This window comes from Schistocerca gregaria, chromosome 2, assembly GCF_023897955.1.
Source record: "Schistocerca gregaria isolate iqSchGreg1 chromosome 2, iqSchGreg1.2, whole genome shotgun sequence".
NCBI lineage: Eukaryota > Metazoa > Arthropoda > Insecta > Orthoptera > Acrididae > Schistocerca > Schistocerca gregaria.
In genome coordinates, this window is record NC_064921.1 from 90,095,873 (window position 1) to 90,121,104 (window position 25,232).

The following is a 25,232-nucleotide window of genomic DNA, read 5'->3' on the forward strand; positions in this document are numbered from 1 at the left end:
ATGGAATGACTGCCGTGAACCTAGAGGGATACAAAAGGCAAAATTTGATAGAGAAGAATGCAGAGTAGAATATGTGAGGAGCGTTCAATAAGTAGTGCAACCCCTTTTCTGTCAGGCAATTTTAATTTAAAAAATTCGGAACTTGTTGCGGGACATTGTGACATATTCCTCCTTCAGCACCTATAGCTTCATGATGTTCCGAGAGGTGGCGGCGCTTACGTAGACTTCAAAAATATGTCTGTAGTGGAGGTGCGTCCCAAGTAGAGAGCTGTCATTGAGTTTCTTTTCGCGGGAAACTAGAGCATCGCTTGCAGAATGTCTACGAAGGCTTGGCAGTGAACAGAAGCACGGTGAATCGTAGGGCGAGGCATCTGTCATCATCGCGAAGAGGTCGCGCATATCTATTCAATCTCCTGTGTGCTGGCTGACCGCATACAGCTGTGACTCCAGCAATGCAGAAACTGTCGTTCGAGGTGATCGACGGTTCACAATCGAACACCTTGCTGCTCAACTGGACGTCTCTGTCGGTAGTGCTGTTACACTCGTCTACCGGTTCGAATAGTCAAAGGTGCCCGCTCGGTTCTTCGGCACGTAACAGAAGACCATAAAGAGCAAGTAAGGAACATCTGTGTGGAATTTCTTGCGCGTTATGAAGCTGATGGTGACAATTTTTTGTCCAACATCGCCACAGATGATGAAACATGGGTTCATCACTCCGGACTGGAAAACGGCAATCCATGGTGTGGTGGCACCCCACCTCTTCTCTGAAGAAAAAAGTTCAAAGTCGCACCCTCAGCTGGTAATGTCATGGTGGTGGTTTTCTGGAACTCGAAGGGGCTATTCCGTTTGATGTCCTCTCTCATGATGCAACGATAAACTCTGTAGTGTATTGTGCTAGCCTCAAGAACTAAAGAAACGACTTCATTGTTTCCGTCGCACAAAAATGCAAACGAACTTCTCCTTCTCCATGACAACGCAATGCCTCACGCGAAATCTTTGCTCGCGAGAGCAGCTCACAGAACTTTGTTGAACTCTTCTTCCTCGTCCACCCTACAGCCCGGATGCCGCACCTTCCCGACTTATATCTATTTGGCCCAAAGAAAGATGCACTCCGCGGGAAGCAGTACGTGATTGATGGGTTATTGGTGCCGTGAGACGTTGGCTCCTACGTCGACCAATGGAGTGGTAACATGCGGGGATAGAGGCCCTCCCAGTAAGTTGGCGTAGGGCCGTCGCGTGGAATGTAGATTATGTTGAAAAATAGAGTTTTATAGCCAAAAGAGTGGGAAATAATATGATGCATTGCAATCCTGAAGAAAACGAACCTGCATTCAGAAAAAAAACGTGTTGCATTTCTTATTGAACGCCTCACATATACGCAGTGGGCAGAAAAATATTTGATGCGCCTTAATACAGGCAACCAGCTTAAAGAATCTGCACCCAGGATGGGTGATGTGAGTTGGGTTGCCTATATTAAGGTGCATGAAATATTTTCTGGGAGAGTTTAATTTTCCCATCGAGTATAACAAGCAACTTAGCACGCGTGATGGAGGTGGTACTCAGAAGAGATTGGATGAAGTTGTGGCGGGATGACTCGGATCAGTGAGAAGACTGACGAAAAAGAAATTTATGGAGGAGACGACAGCATTCTTAATGTAATCCTGTTGTGTTTGTTTAAGGGTACGTGAGACTAAATCTCGTTGTGTTATTTTTTGCTGGGGCAGGTGAGTGGCTGGAAGGCCCGGTCTACTCATCGGCGCTGGGGCCGCACTACGCCGTGGACAGACGCGCACTCTACATCCCGGATTACTCGTACCAGGTGCTGAACCCGTTCACCGCCTACCAAGTACAGCCGGACAAGCGCGACAGTCGCTGGAATGGCTACTCCAAGGACAAGCGCTTCATGGTTTCCAGGAAGAGGGATGTGAGTATAACATGGCACACAGATTAAAACCACACACTCAAATTGTATACATTAAACAATTTCACAGGCGCATTTCATTGGTGAGAGTTAAAGTGCCTCTAACCATCGATGGTCAACGTTCATCGTTTTGCGTATCTTCATAGCCCTTCCAATATACAGGGTGTTTAAAAAAGAATATACTAATTTCGAATGCATATATTTATTAAACTTCAAGGCATACGAATATGAAACTTTACACACATATTTACGAACCTCTGAAGTTTAGATTACAGATGTTCAATATGTCCTCCATCATCGACGCGAACAATATCACATCGATACTCAAATTCCTCCCATACTCGAGCAAGCATGTTCTTCGTCACTGTCGTTATGGCAGTACGGATCTGGTTCTTCAACTCTACCAGATTCTGTGAGATTGGTGGTACATAAAGGTTGTCTTTAAAGAAACCCCACAGGAAGACGTCAGAGGGTATCAAATCCGGTGACTGTGGAACCCAGCTGAGACATGCTCGTTGACGACCAATCCAACAGTTCGGTAGAGTTTCATTCAGATATTCACGCACTTGGCGACTCCAGTGAGGCGGTGCCCCGTCTTGTTGAAAAATGTTGTCTTCGTGCAGCCTGGAAACAACCAGTTTTGTAACATAGCGAGATACTGCTGACCGTTAACCGTGTTTCCATCAAAGAAGAATGGGCTGTAAACAGATGATCGGGATATCGGACAAAATACATTGACTTTGGCCGAATGTTCAATGACTGCATGTGCCGGCCGGAGTGGCCGAGCGGTTCTAGGCGCCACAGTCTGGAGCCCCGCGACCGCGACGGTCGCAGGTTCCAATCCTGCCTCGGGCATGGATGTATGTGTTGTCCTTAGGTTAGTTAGGTTTAAGTAGTTCGAAGTTCTAGGGGACTGCTGGCCTCAGCAGTTAAGTCCCATAGTGCTCAGAGCCATTTGAACTATTTGAACCGAACTAGAGATACAATTGCATGACTGTTTGTAGCACTTCTGCATGTGGGTTCTGTAGGTCCCAAATTCGAACAGTGTTTATTTACCTGACCACTAACATGGAAAGTCGCTTCATCACTGAACACGCTGCGTTATGCGAAAGTGTTATCATTGTCAATAGCGTCAAGAATCTCGTTACAAAATGCCGCACGTTTGCATTTGTCATCAGGACGCACAACTTGTAACAGCTGTAACTTGTACGGCTTCATAACCAACGTACGTCTCAAAACACGCCAAATTGTTGTTGTAGGGAGTTGTAACTCCAGACTGGCACAACAAGTTGATTTTGTACGACTACGTTGGAAAGCAGTTTGAATTCGTGCAAGACTTTGAGGAAACGAGGGGGCCACGACTCTTTCCTTTACATACACCTCATGTATATAGAAACTGTCGATACCATCTGCGAATGTTCCAACCATTCGGAGGATCAATTTGGCACCTCAGTCGGAAACATCTTTGCACTGTAATCACGGGATTGGACTTCGCAAACTCGAGAACACAAAATGATTTCTGTTGCAGAGTAGCCATTTTAAACATATGACGGTTACCAAGAAAAACAGAAGACTGACATCTAGCGGCTTTTAATATAAACTAGACTGTGTATTCGTTTCTCCAATAGCCGAACCGAGGCGCAGTGATCGAAAGTTTGGGCAAAATAATACTCTGTAATACACACATTCTTTTTGAAACACCCTATATTTCGTGTATATAGTGCCCCATAGCTCTCAGCAATTTTAAAAAAATATATGTGTTAGAATAATAACAACAGTTTTGTAACCTGAAGGTGGAAGGTGGGGGGGGGGGGGAAGAAAAGGGAAAGAATTAATAATGTCAGATTCATCGGGATTTTATGTGGAATCGCCCCTCCGCCACACACCGTCAGGTGGCTTGCGGAGTATGGATGTAGATGTAGATGTAGATGTAGAATCGGTGGCGACGAGTGCAAATTTATGCCGGATCGGGATTCAAACCCGGAATCTTCGGATATGCCTGAAAGAACAGATACCCGGCATTCATATAATTGATTCGTCTCAATGGACGATGAAATCAGAACCTTCACTGCGGATGTTCATATTTCATATACGTTCGACCTTCAGCGAGAATTTAAAATTAGCAAGCATAGAGGGCATGGCCAAGGACGGCAGATACGTAGTGGTGGGTCGGAATGTGGATCAGCCGGGGAGCGTGCCGGGATGATCCGCCCATTTGCGGTAAACACTGTGTTCGGGCGGCGCAGTGGCTAAGCAACTGCCTGGTAAGCGGGAGATGCTGGATTCGTATCCCAGTCAGGCCCACACTGTCGTTCGTCGCTGCTGATATCGCATTACGTCCCGATGCGGCGAACATCTCTGATTTCTTCCCTTTCCTTTCACATCCCCTCCTACTTCAGTTTACAAAATAGGTATCACAGTTGTGAATTCCGCTTGTTGCCTGTTCTTTCGGACATGTCCAAAAGACATTCAGGCATCCATATAAATAATAACAATAATGGAATAATTCTGTACTGACCAGCGTATTCGATTACTGATAATTTACAACAGGCTATTCCTACATCTGTATCTACGTCTATATTCCAAAAGCCACCTTACGGTGTGAGGCGGAGAGTACGTTCTGTACCACTGTCACTTCCCCCACATTTCCTGTTCCATTCACGAAGTATGCGCAGGAAGAATGTTTATTAATACTCCCAGTGGACTCTAATCTCTCTCATTTTAACCTCCATTGTCTTTTCGCGAGATATACGAGGTTCATTTGAAAAGATGTACACGCTGTAAGACAGAAGCGAAGAAAATACTTTCACAAGCTTTCCATACAATGTCCATTGTTGCTTATGGCAGCTTCCCAACGTTTTGCCAACTTCTGTATTCGGTATAGTGCGCCTTCATTGTTGAGCTGTCTGATTACTTGGGTCATCTCATTCGAGGCTTCATCAATTGTATGGAAACGTTTTCCATAGACTTGCTCCTTCAATTTGGGGAACAAATAAAAGTGTCTTGGGGTCATATCAGGATTGTATGGTGGGTGGGAAAATATGGATGGGAAATATTTTACATCCATATTTGTCGATGGTTTCTCTCACGGGTATGGCAATACGCGGTTTTGCATTGTCGTGCAAAATGAGGACACCAGCTGCAAGTAGGCTTTCTTTGGCGAATTTTCGGGGTTAGTACTACGCGCCTGTTACCGACGTCAGCTGGGGCACTCTGTTTATAGCCATGACTGCATAAATGTCATACGCAAAAAATCATCATCAGTTTCACCTTTGAATATTGACGGTCGAATTTTTCCTGGTGTGGGTAGTCGGAACTTCCCCTTGTGACGACTGACACTTTAGTTTTGGTTCAAAATGTTGTAGCCAGATTTCGCCAGGTGCAACAGTCCTTTTCACAAACTGTTCTCCTTCTCTTCGATAACGTTCAAACAACTCTTCTCCGATTCTTTTGTGACCTGCTTTCTGCTTTTCACTCAAATTATGCGAAACCCGTCTGGCAGCAACTTTTTTCATCGTTAACTTTTCAGTTCAGATTCTGTAGACTGAAGTGAAAGACATTCTGGTCTCATACGCAATTTCCTCACATGTTTTTCGTCGATCCTCCCTCAAAACGTCATTAACAGTAACCTGAGAGGTGTAGTCCGTTCCAGCTGACGGCCTTCCGCTTCTTGGGTTGCCCTCAGTGCTCACCCGACCTTCTCTGAAACAAGCAGACCATCATCATACTGTACAAAGATCCACTACACATCTTTCTCAAAGCGTTGTAAATTTCAGTTGTGTTCTTTCCACGTAGGGATTCGATTTTGATGTACGAACTCTGGTTACTACGAGTAATCCAACCTCACTCAGTTTCAGCTTCCATTTTCAAACTGAATTACTCATGACACAGCCACGCGAACCATCAAACACATATACGACCGCCACACCTAAGCCAAGTTCACAATTGACATGAATTTCAAGCTGACCATAACGGTAGCACAGTGTGGAGAACTTCTGAAGAGACCTTCGTACGTACATGGAAGCAACATAACTCTCGACTCTCGCAGGAACTTACGCTCTGGAATATCAACAGTAAACAAAACCGTGATTCACAACGCCTCTTTAGTGGCATCTGCCATTGGAGTTGAATAAGCATATCCATGACGATTTCTCGCTTACTAAATGAACCTGTGACAAAACGCGCTGATGTTCTTTGGATAGTCGCTATTTCCTGAATCAGTCGCATCTGGTATGGATCCTAAACTGATGAAGCAATATTCAACCATGGCTCGAATGAGGGTTTTGTAAGCTGCCTCCTTCGTGAACGGACTGCATCTCCTGCGGATACGTCAAAGAATCACATAAGTAACCCCTTGAAAGCGGGGTCGCAAGTTCAGTCTTTAGTAAGACTGATTTTAAAGTGTTGTGTTAACAATTTCGACAGGAAAAATACTAGCTGCTACTGGCTGGCCATGTGCATCATGAGTGTGACAGAAAATGAGTGTGTCCGGGAGGTGCAGAGATCAACCTTATATGGGGTGTATGTATTACGCTTCACAAAATGGACATCGTCGACGTTCCAGAAATGTTGAAGACAAACCATTAACTTGCACCGTGAACATCCAATGAAAAATGACGCGACACAGTGATTCTAAATCTACATCTACATCCATATATCGCAAGCCACCTGACGGTGTGTGGCGGAAGGTACCTTGAGTACCTCTATCGGTTCTCACTTCTATTCCAGTCGCGTACTGTTCGTGGAAAGAAAGATTGTCGGTATGCCTCTGTGTGGGCTCTAATCTCTTTGATTTTACCCTCATTGTCTCTTCGCGAGATATACGTAGGAGGGAGCAATATACTGCTTGACTCCTCGGCGAAGGTATGTTCTCGTAACTGCAACAAAAGCTCGTACCGAGCTACAGAGCATCTCTCTTGCAGAGTCTTCCACTAGAATCCATCTATCGTCTCCATGACGCATTCGCGATTACTAAATGATCCTGTAACGAAGCACGCTGTTCTCCGTTGGATCTTCTTTCTATCAACGCTATCTGGTACGGATCCCAAATCGGTGAGCAGTATTCAAGCAGTGGGCGAACAAGTGTACTGTAACGTACTTCGTTTGTTTTCGGACTGCATTTCCTTAGCATTCTTCCAATGAATCGCAGTCTGGCATCTGTTTTACCGACGATTAATTTTATATGGTCATTTCATTTTAAATCACTCGTAATGCCTACTCCCAGATAATTTATGGAATTAACTGCTTCCAGTTGCTGACCTGCTATATTGTAGCTACATGATAAAGGATCTTTCTTTTATGTATTCGCAGCACATTACACTTGTCTATATTGAGATGATTCAATTGCCATTCCCTGCACCATGCGTCAATTCGTTGCAGGTCCTCAGCATTTCAGTACAATTTTCCATTGTCACAACCTCACGATATACTACAGCATCATCCGCAAAAAGCCTCAGTGAACTTCCGATGTTATCCACGAGGTCATTTATATATATTGTGAACAGCGACGGTCCTACGACACTCCCCTGCGGCACATCTGAAATCACTCTTACTTCGGAAGATTCTCTCCATTGAGAATGACATGGTGCGTTCTGTTACCTAGGAACTCTTCAATCCAATCACACAATTGGTCTGATAGTCCATATGCTCTTACTTTGTTCGTTAAACGACTGTGGGGAGCTGTATCAAACGCCTTGCGGAAGTCAAGAAACACGGCATCTACCTGGGAACCCTTGTCTACGGCCTTCTGTGTCTCGTGGATTACAAAGATTCACACCATCAAGATCGAAGTCCTAACCTAACCTAACCTAACCTCCTTGGTAGTTACAAACCGTACAGGACATTCAGCTAGTAGCTAGGTATCCGCTCTTAAAGAATGCGTATACAATCGTGTTGGTATAACGAGGTGACGATAACTGGTGAAGTGTAATGGCAGGCAACCGATTGCGAAACAGTTTGTGGTGGAGCTTATGGCGAAACTGGCTATACTTTAAGCAGTACCTGATATGTTTCATAAGCAAGGAAGAAAAACAAACATCCAGAGGCTGAATTTGTCCAGTTGTTCCAGGTAGTATGAACTGCAACGTCACACACTTTTTAGGAGGGATAGTGGGCTGTAAAGGGGTGTGACTTTTATATTCAGACCAGGAATCAAACAGAAGCAAGTTATGTTGACCAGTTGCTGGGCATAAGCAGCGCTCATACCATAGTTATAGTTCTCTTGCGATCGTTTTCGCACTCTTCTTTGCCGTGTCGTAAATGTTCTCTACTGCCCTTGCAAGATCAGGCGCACGAGAAAAAGTCGCAGGGGGTAGAGCATTTCCCACTTCTCGCAGCACAGTAAATAATTTTCCAGGCAATCAACCATCCAGATTAACAGTCGGCATACTTGTATACGAATACATTAAGGCGTCGTTGCTAGTTGATCTTGATCAAACTTTTTTGGTGTCTCGAATTTCCATTGTTCTTTTCATATGCATTTACTCTTCAAATTCCTATTGGTCGGAAAACAAATTCGTTACTGAACGACGGGATAAGTTTATCACATCTACAAATTTTCGGACCGATTCCGCACTTTGCTGTGCATCGTCAGGTTTACGCTTTGTTTGAAATTTTGTAATCTTCCGTCCTGCAGTTATGTAGTATTGTTTGAAGTGTAATCATCTACTGCTTACTTTGAAATCACTGTAATCTATGTAGCGGAATTTGGTGTGCATAATGTAATAGGTCACTATCATGCATATCTTTATATGGGTTGTGTGTATTACGCTTCACAAAATGGACATCGTTGACATTATTCCAGCGTCCTTGAAACGCGCAAACAGCAGTTTTTGTAACAAGAGCGCCTTGTCCTCCCTTGAATATCCGTAGCTTTTCTTATACTCTACACGGTCGTATTACTGTGGACTTCTTCGAAATCTCTTCATAATTGTTTTTACGGCGCTGCAGATGATATTCCATGTGCCTAGTTCTGTTTAGTACCCGCTCCATGGATAACGATTGTCCTTTACTATATTTCACTGGAGACGGGAAATGTGGCTCCCTGTCCGACAAGGATGATGAACGACATGAGTCGACACATGTTTCAGTATCACCTTCACTTATTAAGCATGTATCGTCATTATTGTACATCTCAGGTACATTGTTCACGCAGTCGAGCGTATACGACACCATACATATCACTGAATCATCTTGCAGAAACGTTAGTATTCATCTGCCACTTCTTTCCCACTCTGAGAAATTCTTTGAGTTCCTGTCTAACGGAATGTTCTAGCTATAATGCAATGATTGCTTTGGTTATCTTTGTCATTGCTCTGTTTTGTATCAACACTGCCGGTCGGGGTGGCCGAGCGGTTCTAGGCGCTTCATTCTGGGACCGCGCGACCGATACGGTCGCAGGTTCGAATCCTGCCTCGGGCATGGATGTGTGTGATGTCCTTAGGTTAGTTAGGTTTAAGTGGTTCTAAATTCTAGGGGACTGATGACTTCAGATGTTAACTCCCATAGTGCTAAGAGTCTTTTTTGCTTTTTTTTTTCTCCCCCAGTTGCCATTAGCAGTCAGTATTGTAGTTGCATGGCAGACATTATGTGGGGCGTCGAATGTGGAAACCATCATCGGCCTTTTGCGACCTCACACTCAACGGGTTCCTTGACAGTCTGGCATCTGCCTCACCCTCAATTAGTTGTATGTGGACGTTCCACTATAAAACGCCCACTCGGCTTACTCCCAGGTATTTTATGCACGAGACTGCTTAGAATGATTAGTTTGAAATGTTGTAATCGAACGTAATGTGTCTTTCTGTCAGTTTATGCGCAATACGTTAAATTTGTTTATGTTGAAGATAAACTGCTAAATCCTGCACAGGCAATCCTCGACTGGCCTTTCTGGAATTCTTTACAATTTTATAGCGTTGCGACTTACCTGTGTACGACATCATCATCTGCGAGAAGAACCTGCATGGTATCCACTATGTCATTTACATGTAAACTGTGAGAACCAACAGTACTTACTCCCTTGGAATATGCCCCAAGTTGCTTTTACGCCTGAATATTTCTGTTCGTTAGGAATGACACGGCAGCATTCTTCGTGTAGCGTCAAGTAAAATAAAGAGTCTTCCTGTAACACTGACGTCAATGTTAAAAAGCATAATACAGGATTTTTATTCATTTAATCGTATGGCTAGGGCCCCCCCTTCGGGCAGACCGTTCGCCGGGTGCCGGTCTTTCATTGTGACGCAACTTCGGCGACCTGCAGTCGATGAGGATGATAGGAGGATGATGAGGACAACACAACACCCAGTCCCTGGGCGGAGAAAATTCCCCGACCCAGCCGGGAATCGAACCCGGGCCCAAAGGATTGACAGTCCGTCACGCTGACCATTCAGCCACTGGGGGCAGAGTTAATACAGGGTTATTCATAAAGACGGACGCAGTTTAATTGATTTGCATTTCTCGGCATATAAATGAGACATGAACAGTATAAGTAGGCTGTTTAGGTTTTTTTTATTGGTAACGCCGCCGCCACATAGCGCTCTGTATAAAAATCACTGGCTGTGCTGTGTGCAGTCTGTGGCTCGTTTGCATTGTTGTCTGCCATTGTAGTGTTGGGCAGCGGCAGCTGGATGCTAACAGCGCGTAGCGTTGCGCAGTTGGAGGTGAGCCGCCAGCAGTGGTGGACGTGGGGAGAGAGATGGCGGACTTTTGAAATTTGTAAGAATTGGTGTCATGAACTGCTATATATATTATGACTAGTGAGGAAAATACATTGTTTGTTCTTCATTAAAATCTTTCATTTGCTAACTATGCCTATCAGTAGTTAGTGCCTTCAGTAGTTTGAATCTTTTATTTAGCTGGCAGTAGTGGCGCTCGCTGTATTGCAGTAGCTTGAGTAACGAAGATTTTTGTGAGGTAAGTGATTTGTGAAACGTATAGGTTAACGCTAGTCAGGGCCATTCTTTCGTAGGGATTTTTGGAAGTCAGATTGCGTTGCGCTAAAGATATTTTGAGTCAGTTTAAGCACAGTCTTGTATAATTTTTCCAAGGGGACGTTTCAACAGTCTATATACCGAAGGAAAGAGGAAGATCCAAAGTTTTGTTTTGTTGACATACTAGTTGCGCAAACGGTGGTTAGGGCGGTGATAGTTGCGGCCGCCAGGGCGAGGAAAACGGCTATGCTGCTACAGAAAGGGGCATATTGTGTCTGCAAAATCCCCATACAACGTTGCAGCTTGAGACAGACTAGGTGACGCTAAATGTGTTCTGTGCCTTATCACGAACAAAAATTTATGGATCATTCTTTTTTGCACTATAAGTGAAATAACATACTCGGACATTCTGGAACAATGGCTTATGCCTCATCTTACTGAAGATTCACAAGATTTCATTTTCTAACAGGACGGAGCTCAGCCCTACTGGTGCGCTCACGTCCGAGGATTTTTAAATCAATCCCTTCCTCGGTGATGGGTGGGTCGCAAGGGAAATCAAGGCCAACCCCTTCACTTCTGGCCACCGAAATCTCCTGATCTCACCTCCTGTGACTCTTTCTTATACGGCTATGTTAAGGAGATTGTTCACGTCCCACCTCTACCTACAATTATGGCCGACATGTGGAGCCGAATTACTGCTCTGGCGAGCTCCGTAGCACAAGACATGCTTCTTCACTTGTGAGTTTGACGTGCAGGAAGTGGGGGGAGGGTGACACATTGAATATGTATAACCTGTGTTTAAAAAATCTATGTAATTCCTTCTTTCGTTGGTATGTAGATTCCTCATGTACAATTTAAACTTTATGAAATATAAATCAGTTAAACTGAGTCCATCTTTTTGAATAACACTGCATAGAAAGCAGTTAAGTGCAATTAATCAATCTTCGTAAACTATGATAATCATGTCCATCATTTTGATTTGCACCTCCTTGTATTGGCCGTGTTTGCAGTTAAAATTGTTGGATGTGAGATCCGCCACTTACGCAAAACACCGTTTTTCTCAGTATCCAAACATGTTTCGGCACCACTGTGCCATAATCAGTGGGTTTTCGTTTTTATTTATTCTGCAGTGTGATCATTTTTGCCAAATTATTTAAAATTATGTGCATTTTTAGTTCAAACAACAGATCGTTTCTTTTTGTAAATACGTTTACATTTGGTGTGCATGAATTTTCTGGATCACTTGTGTATTAATTACTACAGGTAGCTTGTCATCTGCAAACCAAACGATGTTGATGAGAATTTTTTTCATTTGTTTGCTGGGACTTTGTTGTGGTTGACACGAGAGCCAACACCGTGTTAATAGAGGAGGCCGAAAGGCACGTGTTTTAGCTCACTCAGGCTGGCGTGAGGTCTGGAACAGGACAAGGAAATTAGAATTTAGAAAAACGGACGTAGCTGGTGGAATACGTAACTTTAATACATTAATGATGAACGTCGCTCTTGACGGTACATGATTCACAATATCAATAGTAACTGAATATGGCGCCTTGCTAGGTCGTAGCAAATGACGTAGCTGAAGGCTATGCTAAACTATCGTCTCGGCAAATCAGAGCATATTTTGTCAGTGAACCATCGCTAGCAAAGTCGGTTGTACAACTGGGGCGAGGGCTAGGAAGTCTCTCTAGACTAGACCTACCGCTCGGTCTGCAATCACTGATAGTGGCGACACACGGGTCCGACGTATGCTAACGGACCGCGGCCGATTTAAAGGCTACCACCTAGCAAGTGTGGTGTCTGGCGGTGAAACCACAGAGTTAACCTCTCTTCTAGAATGTAAACATCGCGAAAAAAAAAGAATCTCATCAACATCGTTTGGTTGCAGATGATGACAAGCTACCTGTAGTAATTAACACACAAGTGATCCAGAAAATTCATGCACACCAAATGTAAAGGTATTTACAAAAAAGAAAGATATGTTCTTTGAACTAAAAATGCACATAATTTTATAATCATTTAACAAAAATGATCACATTGCAGAGTAAATCAAAACGAAAACCCACTGATGATGGCACAGTGGTGCCGAAACATATTTGGGTACTGAGAAAAACGGTGTTTTGCATATACTGGTGGACCTCACATCCAACAATTATGATAATCATGTTGCATTTTTTTAATGTGGAGTGCACTTCACGTACTGTCCATAGAATGTCGGACGATGCAAAAGATGAACTGCCTACTGCTCTAAAACGTTAACGACAGTGCAATGAAACTACTCCCTGATTATTATTGACTACAAGGACTGATTAACTGAGTCGGTCCATTTATACGCCAAGTTTGCTGTTTACGTCTGCAACGTGTAGATAATGCTACAGGATTGGGATAGTTCTGTCCATAGAATGTCGTACGATGCAAAACATGAACTGCCTACTGCTCTAAAACGTTAACGACAGTGCAATGAAACTACTTCGATTTTGAAAATAAGGCTTTAGCAGTAGCTTACAACGTGAAGAACTTTCATCTGTATTTGAGTCCGCCACAGTAGCTGAGTGGACATCGCGCCGGCTTCTCATGCCGCGGGGCCCCGGTTCGATTCCCGGCTGAGTTGGAGATTTTCTCCGCTCAGGGCCTGGGTGTTTGTGTCGTCTACATCATCAGCATTTCATCCTCATCGACGCGCAAGTCGCCGAAGTGGCGTCACCTCACAAGATTTGCACCACGCGATCAGGTGTACCCGCCGGGAGCCCCTCACCCATGTTTCATTTCATTTGTCTTAGGAAGGCAGAAAATTAAGAATCTCCTGGAAAAGGCAGGACACTGCCTGCTTAGGAGAGCGTTGTTTCTGAGAGTTTACACTTGCGAAATCCACTTCCGCTCCACCGCACAGTATGCTAATGCAGACACCCTGTCGTGCCTTCCCACTGACCCTGACGTTGAATTCGATGGCCAGGAACGGTTTCACGCTCGACCAGCGCCAGCAACAAACCCCGGACGAGATCCTACTGACAGCGCATGAGGTCGCCACATTATTGACCCGCGGTGCACTGCCGCGCTAAGTTTTTAAGCGAGGCCGGTAGGGGTGGCCGAGCGGTTCTAGGCGCTACAGTCTGGAACCGCGTGACCGCTACGGTCGCAGGTTCGAATCCTGCCTCGGGCATGGATGTGTGTGATGTCCTTAGGTTAGTTAGGTTTAAGTAGTTCTAAGTTCTAGGAGACTGATGAACTCAGAAGTTAAGTCCCGTAGTGCTCAGAGCCATTTTTTTTTAAGCGCTGCAGTTGGGCTCCCTAGAGCAAATAACAGAACTTGACATTTCGTAACTCTTTTGTCATATCTCACAATAGCAATGCAACACGCGGCGTCTTAACAGTAGCCAGACGATTCTGCATGCCGGGTCGTCATTCTGCCTTACTCTGGCCTCGCATCCTTCAGCAACTACGGTTACGAACTGGTACGGCGACGTAGTGTGCACAACAGATGCAGACAGTCGACACGAATCTGGACAACGTGAGCAAGGCTTTCCTCATAAAGCTCTTTTATCAAAACAATAGCAACAGTCCTGCTGCTCTTCGAGAGTACCGACACTTTAAAGAAACACGTAGTGGCCCTTTTTCTGTACTGAGGTTGAAGAACATGATTCAGAAATCAGAAGTTCGAATTAAATGGCGATTTTGGAATTGCTCCTGGCACAGGCCAATGGCGAACGGCGCCACAAACTGTTGAAGTTACTGCTGCCATTGCTAAGAATGCTGGATGCAACGTGCGATCTTGATGCAGTGGACGACATGTGTCGGGACCGCTGGACATTTCATGACCCATCGTCCGAGAAGTGCTACAAACAGTCATGCAATTGTATCTCTAGTTCCGTTCAAATGGTTCAAATGGCTCTGAGCACTATGGGACTTAGCTTCTGAGGTCATCAGTCCCCTAGAACTTAGAACTATTTAAACTTAACTAACCTAAGGACATCACACACATCCATGCCCGAGACAGGATTCGAACCTGCGACCGTAGCGGTCGCGCGGTTCAGGACTGTAGCGCTTAGAACCGCTCGGCCACTTTGGCCGGCTGTAGTTCGGTTCCAGGCTGTCATGGATGCAGATGATCGTCACATTGAGCAACGTTTGCAACCTGGAACGTAAACAGGGTACGCAATTAACAAATGTTACCCTCTTATATGATAATAAAATGAGTTTTTTAATGGTTTATTCGTTATTTCTGTTTCGCATGTCCTTGGAAATGTTTCGACAAAGTTTCACCGTCTTACTATCAGCCGTTTTTCGTGGGGGCCCTCTCAAGTAGCGAAAGTTTAATTATAACCACCCAGTATATTATCCCACTATCGACACTGCAGTTGGTCTTTGCATACCTGGTCGCTGATCTAGGCAATTCGATCACAGCGTTTGTCTAGATGACCACGCAAAGACCACCCATGGATAAAAGTGCACGTCGATTTTGCCAGGCCATTTAAGGAAGTTACGTGGTTATTTGTGGCGGAGAGTCTTTCAGACTTCTCTTTTGTGACAGGTACGCCGTCATCTATCACCAACAATACACTCCGTGCTTCCCTACGATGACTAAAATGGAAACTCAAGGCCTTCTCTCGCCATAATGACAGTAAACATCAGACAACTGCCCCCTTCCAATTGGGCTCCAACGCAAAAGAAGGCGTGAATGGACAGGATGCTGAAAACACAAATGCGCACGGCATTGCTGACGACGTCGAACGAGGAAGCCCTAAACAGTTACCTTGCCACGTATAGGTCCATCACCGTCGATTGCACCAGTGTGGTTGAAATATTGGAAGTGTGTAGACCTCGAACCCTGCTAGACCTCCTGTACCTCATGCATTGTTCCCTTTCTAAATACATGTCTGCCTGTACACGGAATGCCTTCATCTGGGAAGACACGTTCGGCCAGAGTCTGGATTGCACCCAAGTGACGTCAACTGTTTTGCGACGTGGCCAGTCACAAGCTCACGAGCCCCCACCCAAACCAGTTCCCGCCGTGACTGCATTCACAAACACCTGCCCCAGTACTTCCACCTCGGACCTAGTGACCTGCCACCCACACAACCCCACAACGTCCTAATGGGAGCCCGTGGACGTGGAACCGTTCCCACAACACAGGCCCTCCTAGACGCAGCCGTACCATCTCAGCCATCAGCCTTCGACATACTGCCATCTTGCCACCTCTGCAGAACCGTGCCCGGCCATCGGCGCTGGCTATTCCTGAAGTGATGGTGCATCCCTTGGTGAGAAGTTTCACTACGCCTCCTACCTCCCTTTCTGGCATCGGCATGAACCTGGCAGTTATTGGCCCTGTTTAAGGGGTCATGGATTTAGTATCCTAGCTACAGGGAATGTCGTTCGCAGTGGTGAGGCAGAGGTTCTGCCGTTGCCGATAACGCGGATATAGGCCACTCTGCGGATGCGTCCCCAATTAGCCCAGTTTGTGCTCGTTACGAAAGAGGAGTGGCAACTCGTCCGATGCCTGCGACACCCAACCCCTCTCCCCCCCCCCCCTCCCCCAAGTGAGCGACACAAGGAACAGACGAGACCATCTACGACCCCAGGATGAGCGCTACGCTACTGTTTACGACCAGCAGATGCAGACTCCACAGCCTCCGGCCAGTCATAACCAGCAGATACGGCAGGAAGAAGAACAGCTAGCACAACTACAGTCATGCTCATAAATTAAGGATAATTGCAGAATGTGGTGCCACACAACGTGGCACTACACAAAACTCGCACTAATAGCATAGGCACAGAGGGAACACACACGACACAGATCTGTAAGTCCACAGTATTGGTGATAACTTGTAAAAACCGCCCCGAAACACATGTGCTACAAAACGCCACTGTCTCCTGCGCATGTACCCCGACATCAATACAGGATATGATCACCATGCACACGTACACAGGCCTCACAACGGGTTGGCATACTCTGTATCAGGTAGTCGAGCAGCTGGTGGGGTATAGACTCCCATTCTTGCACCAGTGCGTGTCGGAGCTCCTGAAGTGTCGTAGAGGTATGATGACGTGCAGCAATACGTCGACCGAGAGCATCCCAGACGTGGGGTTTAGGTCTGGAGAACAGATAGGTCACTCCATTCGCCTGATATCTTCTGCTTCAAGGTACTCCTCCACGATGGCAGGTCGTTGGGGCTGTGCGTTATCGTCGATCAGGAGGAAGGTGGGACCCAGTGCCAGGCGGGCAGTTTTCAGGGGGAAAACGCGGACATACTGCTGCAAAATGACATGCCGATACACCTGACCCGTTGTAGTTCCTCTGCCAAAGACATGCAGGGGTGTACGTACAACAATCATAATCCCACCCCACACCGTCAAACCACGACCTCCATACAGGTCTCTTTCAAGGGCATTAAGAGTTTGGTATCGATTCACGCTAGATGAAAACCCGGCGAGAATCACTGTTCAGACTATACGTGGACTCGACAGTGAACATAACCTGGGACCACTGTCCCAATTACCATGTACTGTGTTCTTGACACCTGGCTTTACGGGCTCTCCTGTGATCAGGGGTCAGTGTAATGCACCTTGCACGCCTCTGAGCGAATAAACCATGTCTTTTCAGTCGTCTGTAGACTGTGTGTCTGGAGACAACAGTTCCGGTGGCTGCGGTAAGGACCCAAGCAAGGCTACCTGCAGTACTCTGCGGCCGTCTTCGGACACTGATGTGGAGATATCGGTCTTCTTGTGGTGTTGTACACTGTAGACGTCCCGTACTGTAGCACCTGGACACGTTTACCGTCTGCTGGAATCGTTGCCATAATCTTGAGATCACACTTTGTGGCACACGGAGGTCCTGCCGTGTTTGACCAGCCTCCAGTCGCCCTAGTATTCTACCCCTCATAACGTCATCATTTTCAACACACAGTCACTATTAGCACGCCTGAAAAAGTCTGCACACTTACTCGCTGCACCGTACTCTGACATGCACCAATACACCTCTGCGTATGTGGACTGCTGCCAGCGCCACCATGCGACGACCGCAGGTCAAATGCACCCCATGGTCATAGCCCGAGGTGATTTAAACCCGCAAACCGCGCACCAGAGCGCACATAAGTGTAGTAGTCGACTTTGACGCAGACCAGTCTAGGATCGACCATTGCTCAGGACACCACAAGAAATAAAAAAGGTCATCATTGAGAGGAAGAACAACTCACCTGGACAAGATTTTGTTGGGGCTTATATAACCGAAATACTTGCCCTGTAAACCTGTCATATAAATGACTAGAATCATTAATAGTTGTCTTTCACTCATCTAAGTCCCTGAGGCATGGAAATTAGCGAAAGTCGCTCCTGTTCCGAAATCTCGGAAAGGCCTTTCATTAACCGATAATATTATTACCGACCGTTACTGCCGACGCTGGCGAAGATATTGGAACGTGCCCTCTTTAACAGCATAACGGATAGACTGGAACAGCATATCTTTATCTGATCGGAACAATTTGGTTTTCAGGCGTATTTGTCTGGGGAGCTTCAATTACTCCGGATAATGTAATCTGTATGGACGAACTTCAACAACTTTTAATTCGACGAGTGGAGCTTTTAGAAAAGAATTATGATTAAGCTGGCGTCATAAATTCTTAGAGAAGCTGCTGCTGAATACTGCAATAGAGGACTCTTTACATTAAACTTCTGGATAACTACTTGCATGACAAGCAACTGCTCGTCCAGATACAGGGCAAACAATTTGCTATAAAACATCCCACTGCTGCAATCCCTCAGGGCTCCATCTTCTTTCCCTAGGTTTTCAAATTTATATAAACGATTTGCCATTATAACGAGGCATATCGACAAGTTTGCATGCTGACGATACCGCGTTTTAATAACTGGCCACGGTATTCCACTGATGATTTCCGCATGCAGACACAACTAGATCTCCTCAAAACCTGGGCGCAACAGAATAAAATTGCTATCAGTAGTGCTATTTGCCAAGAAGTGACCGCTACTGGGTACGGAACAAACTATCTACGATGAACGGATCCCTTGTTCAACAACATCAAAGTAACTGAGTGTGTGTATGAATGAAAGCCTGATTTTCACAACTCACGGGAAAGAGAAGAAAACGATGACGCTGAAGATTGATAGGGCATTAATGCCTAATTCCTCAGCAAAGATCTTAGCTGGAAGACGAAATTACGATTATACAGGGCTACCGCACAGCCCACCTTCCTCTACGGGAGTGTAGCATGGCGGGGATGATGTTCACTTCTAACACAAAACACCCGCGAACTATCCAAATCACGCGTGGAGTATGGGCCTTCCATTGTGGAAAAGAGATGCATCAACTGCTCAACGAAAAATAGCTATCGGGAAAAATACCAGGTCATGCTACAGTCCTTTTTTCAGGGATAGACAATGTATGGCGTGTCGTCAGACATTTGGAACATGTACAGGGTGTTTCAAAAATGACCGGTATATTTGAAACGGCAATAAAAACTAAACGAGCAGCGATAGAAATACACCGTTTGTTGCAATACGCTTGGGACAACAGTACATTTTCAGGGGGACAAACTTTCGAAATTACAGTAGTTACAATTTTCAACAACAGATGGCGCTGCAAGTGATGTGAAAGATATAGAAGACAACGCACTCTGTGGGTGCGCCATTCTGTACATCCTCTTTCTGTTGTAAGCGTGTGCTATTCACAACGTGCAAGTGTGCTGTGGACAACATGGTTTATTCGTTAGAACAGAGGATTTTTCTGCTCTTGGAATTCCACCGCCTAGGACACAGTGTTGTTGCAACAAGACGAAGTTTTCAACGGAGGTTTAATGTAACCAAAGGACCGAAAAGCGATACAATAAAGGATCTGTTTGAAAAATTTTAACGGACTGGGAACGTGACGGATGAATGTGCTGGAAAGGTAGGGGGACCGCGTACGGCAACCACAGAGGGCAATGCGCAGCTAGTGCAGCAGGTGATCCAACAGCGGCCTTGGGTTTCCGTCCGCCGTGTTGCAGCTGCGGTCCAAATGACGCCAACGTCCACGTATCGTCTCATGCGCCTGGGTTTACACCTCTATCCATACAAAATTCAAACGCGACAACCCCTCAGCGCAGCTACCACTGCTGCACGAGAGACATTCGCTAACGATATAGTGCACACGATTGATGACGGCGATATGCATGTGGGCAGCATTTGGTTTACTGACGAAGCTTATTTTTACCTGGACGGCTTTGTCAATAAACAGAACTGGCGCATATGGGGAACCGAAAAGCCCCATGTTGCAGTCCCATCGTCCCTGCATCCTCAAAAAGTACTGGTCTGGGCCGCCATTTCTTCCAAAGGAATCATGGCCCATTTTTCAGATCTGAAACGATTACTGCATCACGCTATCTGGACATTCTTCGTGAATTTGTGGCGGTAGAAACTGCCTTGACGACACTGCGAACACCTCGTGGTTTATGCAAGATGGTGCCCGGCCACATCGCACGGCCGACGTCTTTAATTTCCTGAATGAATATTTCGATGATCGTGTGATTGCTTTGGGCTATCCGAAACATACAGGAGGCGGCGTGGATTGGCCTCCCTATTCGCCAGACATGAACCCCTGTGACTTCTTTCTGTGGGGACACTTGAAAGACCAGGTGTACCGCCAGAATCCAGAAACAATTGAACAGCTGAAGCAGTACATCTCATCTGCATGTGAAGCCATTCCGCCAGACACGTTGTCAAAGGTTTCGGGTAAGTTCATTCAGAGACTACGCCATATTATTGGTACGCATGGTGGATGTGTGGAAAATATCGTACTATAGAGTTTCCCAGACCGCAGCGCCATCTGTTGTTGACAATTGTAACTACTGTAATTTCGAAAGTTTGTCTGCCTGAAAATGTACTGTTGTCCCAAGCATATTGCAACAAACGGTGTATTTCTATCGCTGCTCGTTTAGTTTGTATTGCCGTTTCAAATATACCGGTCTTTTTTGAAACACCCTGTAGGTACCTAACAATTTTGCCTTGGTACCGTTATCGCGTCCCTTGATAACTGCGCTCCAACTAGTCGATGTACCAACGTAGAATTACGTTAACCTGTCTGTTTTTCTACTTACTACACAGGTAGTAGACAAGATCTTCCACTACTAAAAACGATCCACTTGAGCGGTCACTCTCCTCTGAAAGTGAGAAATACAGCGAAAGTTTTTCTCGGACCTCAAACCCTGCAAGCATAGATCGCACAGAGCGATAACCCTCGAGTGCCCCCCCCCCTTCCCATCACACCCCCCTCCCCCCCATGTACCCTCATTCACTGCGACTCCAACGACCCTGCTTTGTTTTTAGACTGTCACCTTCAGTAGGCAGCTAACGGCGGTTCTTGCGCTTTCGTGTCGGGAACGGGCAAAGAAGACGTAGATTCCGCTTCCGAACATTTGTAAGCACTTTACGAGCTCGTAATGTCGTGTACACGAAAGCTGTATGCTACAGTTCCACTGTGGAGTTAAAAACTGCAGTAAACCAAAGGACTTGGGATCAGTTGTTTTTGTGTGCAAGATTCCTTTTTACACGACTATTTGGGTTTTGAAGTGCAGGAACTGGCCATGAAATATTTGCCGAAAAAATAAGGGAATGAGACTGACGCAGCTTGAAATCTGCTTACACAGGGTGACAAAACTAAAGCCGGTACGAAAAATATTTGTAAATCTGCTACGAAAAATGTCACCCCAGATCACGAATTGGTGAAATGCTCTTAACAGAATCCGTTGGCGTAGATGAAGCGCAGTTGGCTATTTATCAGACTGTGGGATACGCGAAGCTTCTCTGCTGGAGTGACGGCAGCAACAGAATTTTCATTTTCTGCTGCAGCTCTTCCAATGTGTCGGCATTATCGCAGTATAGCGAATTTTTCAACTTGCCCCACAGTTAAAAATACGTAACAGGAAGAGACATTAACTCACGGAACACGTCATGAAGAAGCAGTTCATCTGTAACGCAAATAGCATGCCAGACGCTACAGCGACCGGTCCTCCAGTGTTAGGACTCCTTATTAAGCGTGCACGAAAACGGACATCGAACGAATTAGGGACGCGCGCAGCTAGGATTGTGACAAACTGTTATAGCCCATGCGAATGTGTAAAACGGGAATCGTTCGAAGAAAGACGATGTACAGGGTGAGTATAATTAAACATTCTCTACTTGAGGACAATGAAACTTTGTAGAAATATTTATAACGACACGCGGAAGAGAAATAGTGAATAAACCACTGAAAAGAGCACATTTTAATTTCAACATCAGAGAATAACGTTTGTTATCTGCTTACTATGATTATGTTAGCTTCCACGACAGCCTGGAAACGTACTAGAAATACCATTTCATCTCGTCTCCTACCTTCCAAAATTCAAGATAAGATAGATTCGGGCATGTACCTTGGGACCTTTTTTTTTTTGCGCTCATCACTCTCGTCTTCAGTTATTTTCTGGACCTGTTCTAATCACTGTCTTCCTCTACAGCTCACCCTAGTACCACGGAAGTTATTCCTTGATGTCTTAGCGAATGTCCCATCATCATGTCCCTTCTTCTTATCAGAGTTTTCCATATATTCCTTTCCCCTCCGATTCTACGGAGAACCTCCTCATCCCTTACCTTATGAGGCCACCTAATTTTCAACAGTCTTCTGCATCACCACATCTCAAATGCTTACATTCTCTGGTGTTTCGGTTTTCCCACAGCCCATGTGTTACCACCATACAATACTGCCCTCCAAACGTACATTACCATACATTGCTTCCGCAAATTAAGGCCTATGTTTGATGCTAGTAGAACTCTTGACCAGGAATACCCTCTTTGCCACTTCACGCCCACCTTTCACGTCCTCCTTGCTCCATCCGCCATAGGTTATTTAGCTGTCTAGGTAGAAGAATTCTTTAACTTCGTCTACTTAGTGATCCCGAATTCTGACGTTGTTCCTCGCTGTGCTCATTCCTGCTACTTCTCATTGCTTTTATCTTTCTTCAATTTACTCGCAGTCCAAATTCTGTACTCATTATACTGTTCATTCCACTCAATCCTGTAATTCTTCCTCACTTCACTGAGGACAGCAATGTCATCAGCGAATCTTATGATTAATATCCTTTCGCCTTGAATTTTAATTCTATTCTTGAACCTTGAATCTTGGGACGTATACGATCTTATCCTTTCGCTCGTAAAGCGGAATAAATGGGACGGAAAATCGCTAGTATTGGTAAGATGTAAACTCTGCGATGCAGTACATCGTGACTTGCGAAGGGTGTACGAGTGTTTGGATGCAGACCTCCTGCCTAGGTTGCATGTGCAATATGAGCTGTTACAGCGTCTTGCTGACAGCATTGATGCGGTCTTTCATCTTATGTCACATGAGTCACAGTGGATTAAACTTTTCGGCCCGCTTTTGTTTTGGCCACTATGTACTTATCTCACCTCTGTGTTATAACGAACACCTGAGTTGTTCCTGTTGAACACGCTCAGCGGGTTTCAATAGAACACTTTCCAGAGAGAGCGCGATCGAACTTGCATGGCTTTTAAAAAGTATCGTTACGAAGACTGCTGAAATTCTCAGATGCTCCCTTCATTTGCGTTGTCGTTCTGGTATTCAAAAAAATGGTTCAAATGGCTCTGAGCACTATGGGACTTAAAAACTGAGGTCATCAGTCCCCTAGAACTTGGAACTACTTAAACCTAACTAACCTAAGGACATGACACGCATCCATGCCCGAGGCAGGATTCGAACCTGCGACCGTAGCAGTCGCGCCCTTCAAAGTGGTTCCCTTCTGATTGCAAACACGGTTTCCAGCGCTTCTGCTATTGATGGTAACATTTCTGGAACTCATCTTCTGTAATATCCTCCAAGACCCTCGTCACAGCTTCCAGACTGGAGCGCTTAGAAGCGCTTGGCCACTCCGGCTGGCGTTCTGGTCTTCAGTCTGAAGACTGATTTAATGTAGTTCTCCACGTTACTCTGTCCTCGGTAACCCTATTCATCTCCGAATAACTACTTCAATCTAGATCCATTTTAAACTGTGTACTGTTCTCATCCCTTATTAATTACTTTTTTTCCAGAAATACTTTTTTTGCTATTGCCAGTCTGAATTTTGTTTCTCCTCTACTTCGCCCATCATCAGTTATTTTGCTGCCAAAGTAGCAAAACTCATCAACCTCCTTTAATATCTCATTTCCTAACCTACTACCCTCAGCATCATCTGATTTAATCTGACTACAGTGCTTCACCCTCGTATCGCTTTCGTTGATATTCTTGTTATAACCATTTGATCTCCTGCTCTTTCAAGCCCGTTGCTGTCTCTGACGTAATTATAATGTTGTCAGCAAATTTCAAAGTTTTATTTCTTCTCGCTGAACATTAATTCAGTTTCCAAAGTTCTTCCTGATTGGCTTTGCTGCTTGATCAGTGTAGGCATTCAATAACATCACGAATATATTACCCTGTCACTTCCCCTTCTCAAACATTGTTTCCCTTTCATGTCCTTCGACTAGTATAGTTGCAATTTGGTTTCTGCACAAGTGTATACAATCTTTCGCCCCACCTCCTCACCCTGTATTTTGTTCCTTCTTCCTTCAGAATTTCAAAGGGAGTATTCAGCTGACATTGTCAAAAGGTTTGCCTAAATCTAAAAATGCTGTATATGTATGTTTGCCTTTCTTCACCCGGTCTTCTAAGGCAGTGTCGGCCAATGCATGCTAAACCATGCATGCGCAAGGCGTTGCCCTTGTGCGGTCCGAGTCTCAGCCCTCGGCATTATTCGGTACGTCTCGGTTTTGTTCGTTCCCTCTCGGTACAGCATTTCATTTAGAAGTGCGGTGCCACACTTCCTTCCAGGCGTTTGGTGTGACTTGTTTTGATCTGCAGGACTTCCTTCATCTCAGCAGAATCGTGATGTAAGTGCTATTTATCTTCCGCTATTTGCTCACAGTAGCGACTTTTCGCACAGAAGAAGCAGTGTAGCGATCTATTGCCGTACTACTTTAAAATGAACGGGAATCACAGAGGAGAAGAACATGAATTTTCAATATCTACTCTCTAAGACACGAAAAAAAAGATACAGACACACCGTGATGGAATTATCCGAATGGGACCGGAAATATTACAATTTGAGAAAAATTGCATGAGTTATTCAAGTGAAAAAGCTTCACAAATTGAGGAAGTCCACCTCTGGACCTTATACAAGCAGTTATTCGGCTTGACATTGATTAACAGAGTTGTTTAATGTCGGATATCGTGCCTAATTCTGTCCATTTGGCGCGTTAGATCGACAGTAGCCAAAACTGGTTGAAGGCCCTGACGAAATCTTTATTGACATGCTCAGTTTGTGAAGGTCTTTCTCTTGAATAAATAATCCATTTTTTGTGAAATTGTAATCATTTGTTTGTCA

General features: G+C 45.1%; 1 protein-coding gene across 1 annotated transcript in view; it reads left to right on the forward strand.

Moving 5' to 3' along the window:
- The window catches only part of LOC126336393 (uncharacterized), a 262,692-nt gene that overhangs the window by 205,667 nt on the left and 31,793 nt on the right, over positions 1 to 25,232 (forward strand). The window contains exon 7 of the mRNA XM_050000069.1: positions 1,725 to 1,924. Within this exon, the coding sequence (XP_049856026.1) occupies positions 1,725 to 1,924 (200 nt within the window). The remainder of the gene's footprint in view (positions 1 to 1,724; positions 1,925 to 25,232) is intronic.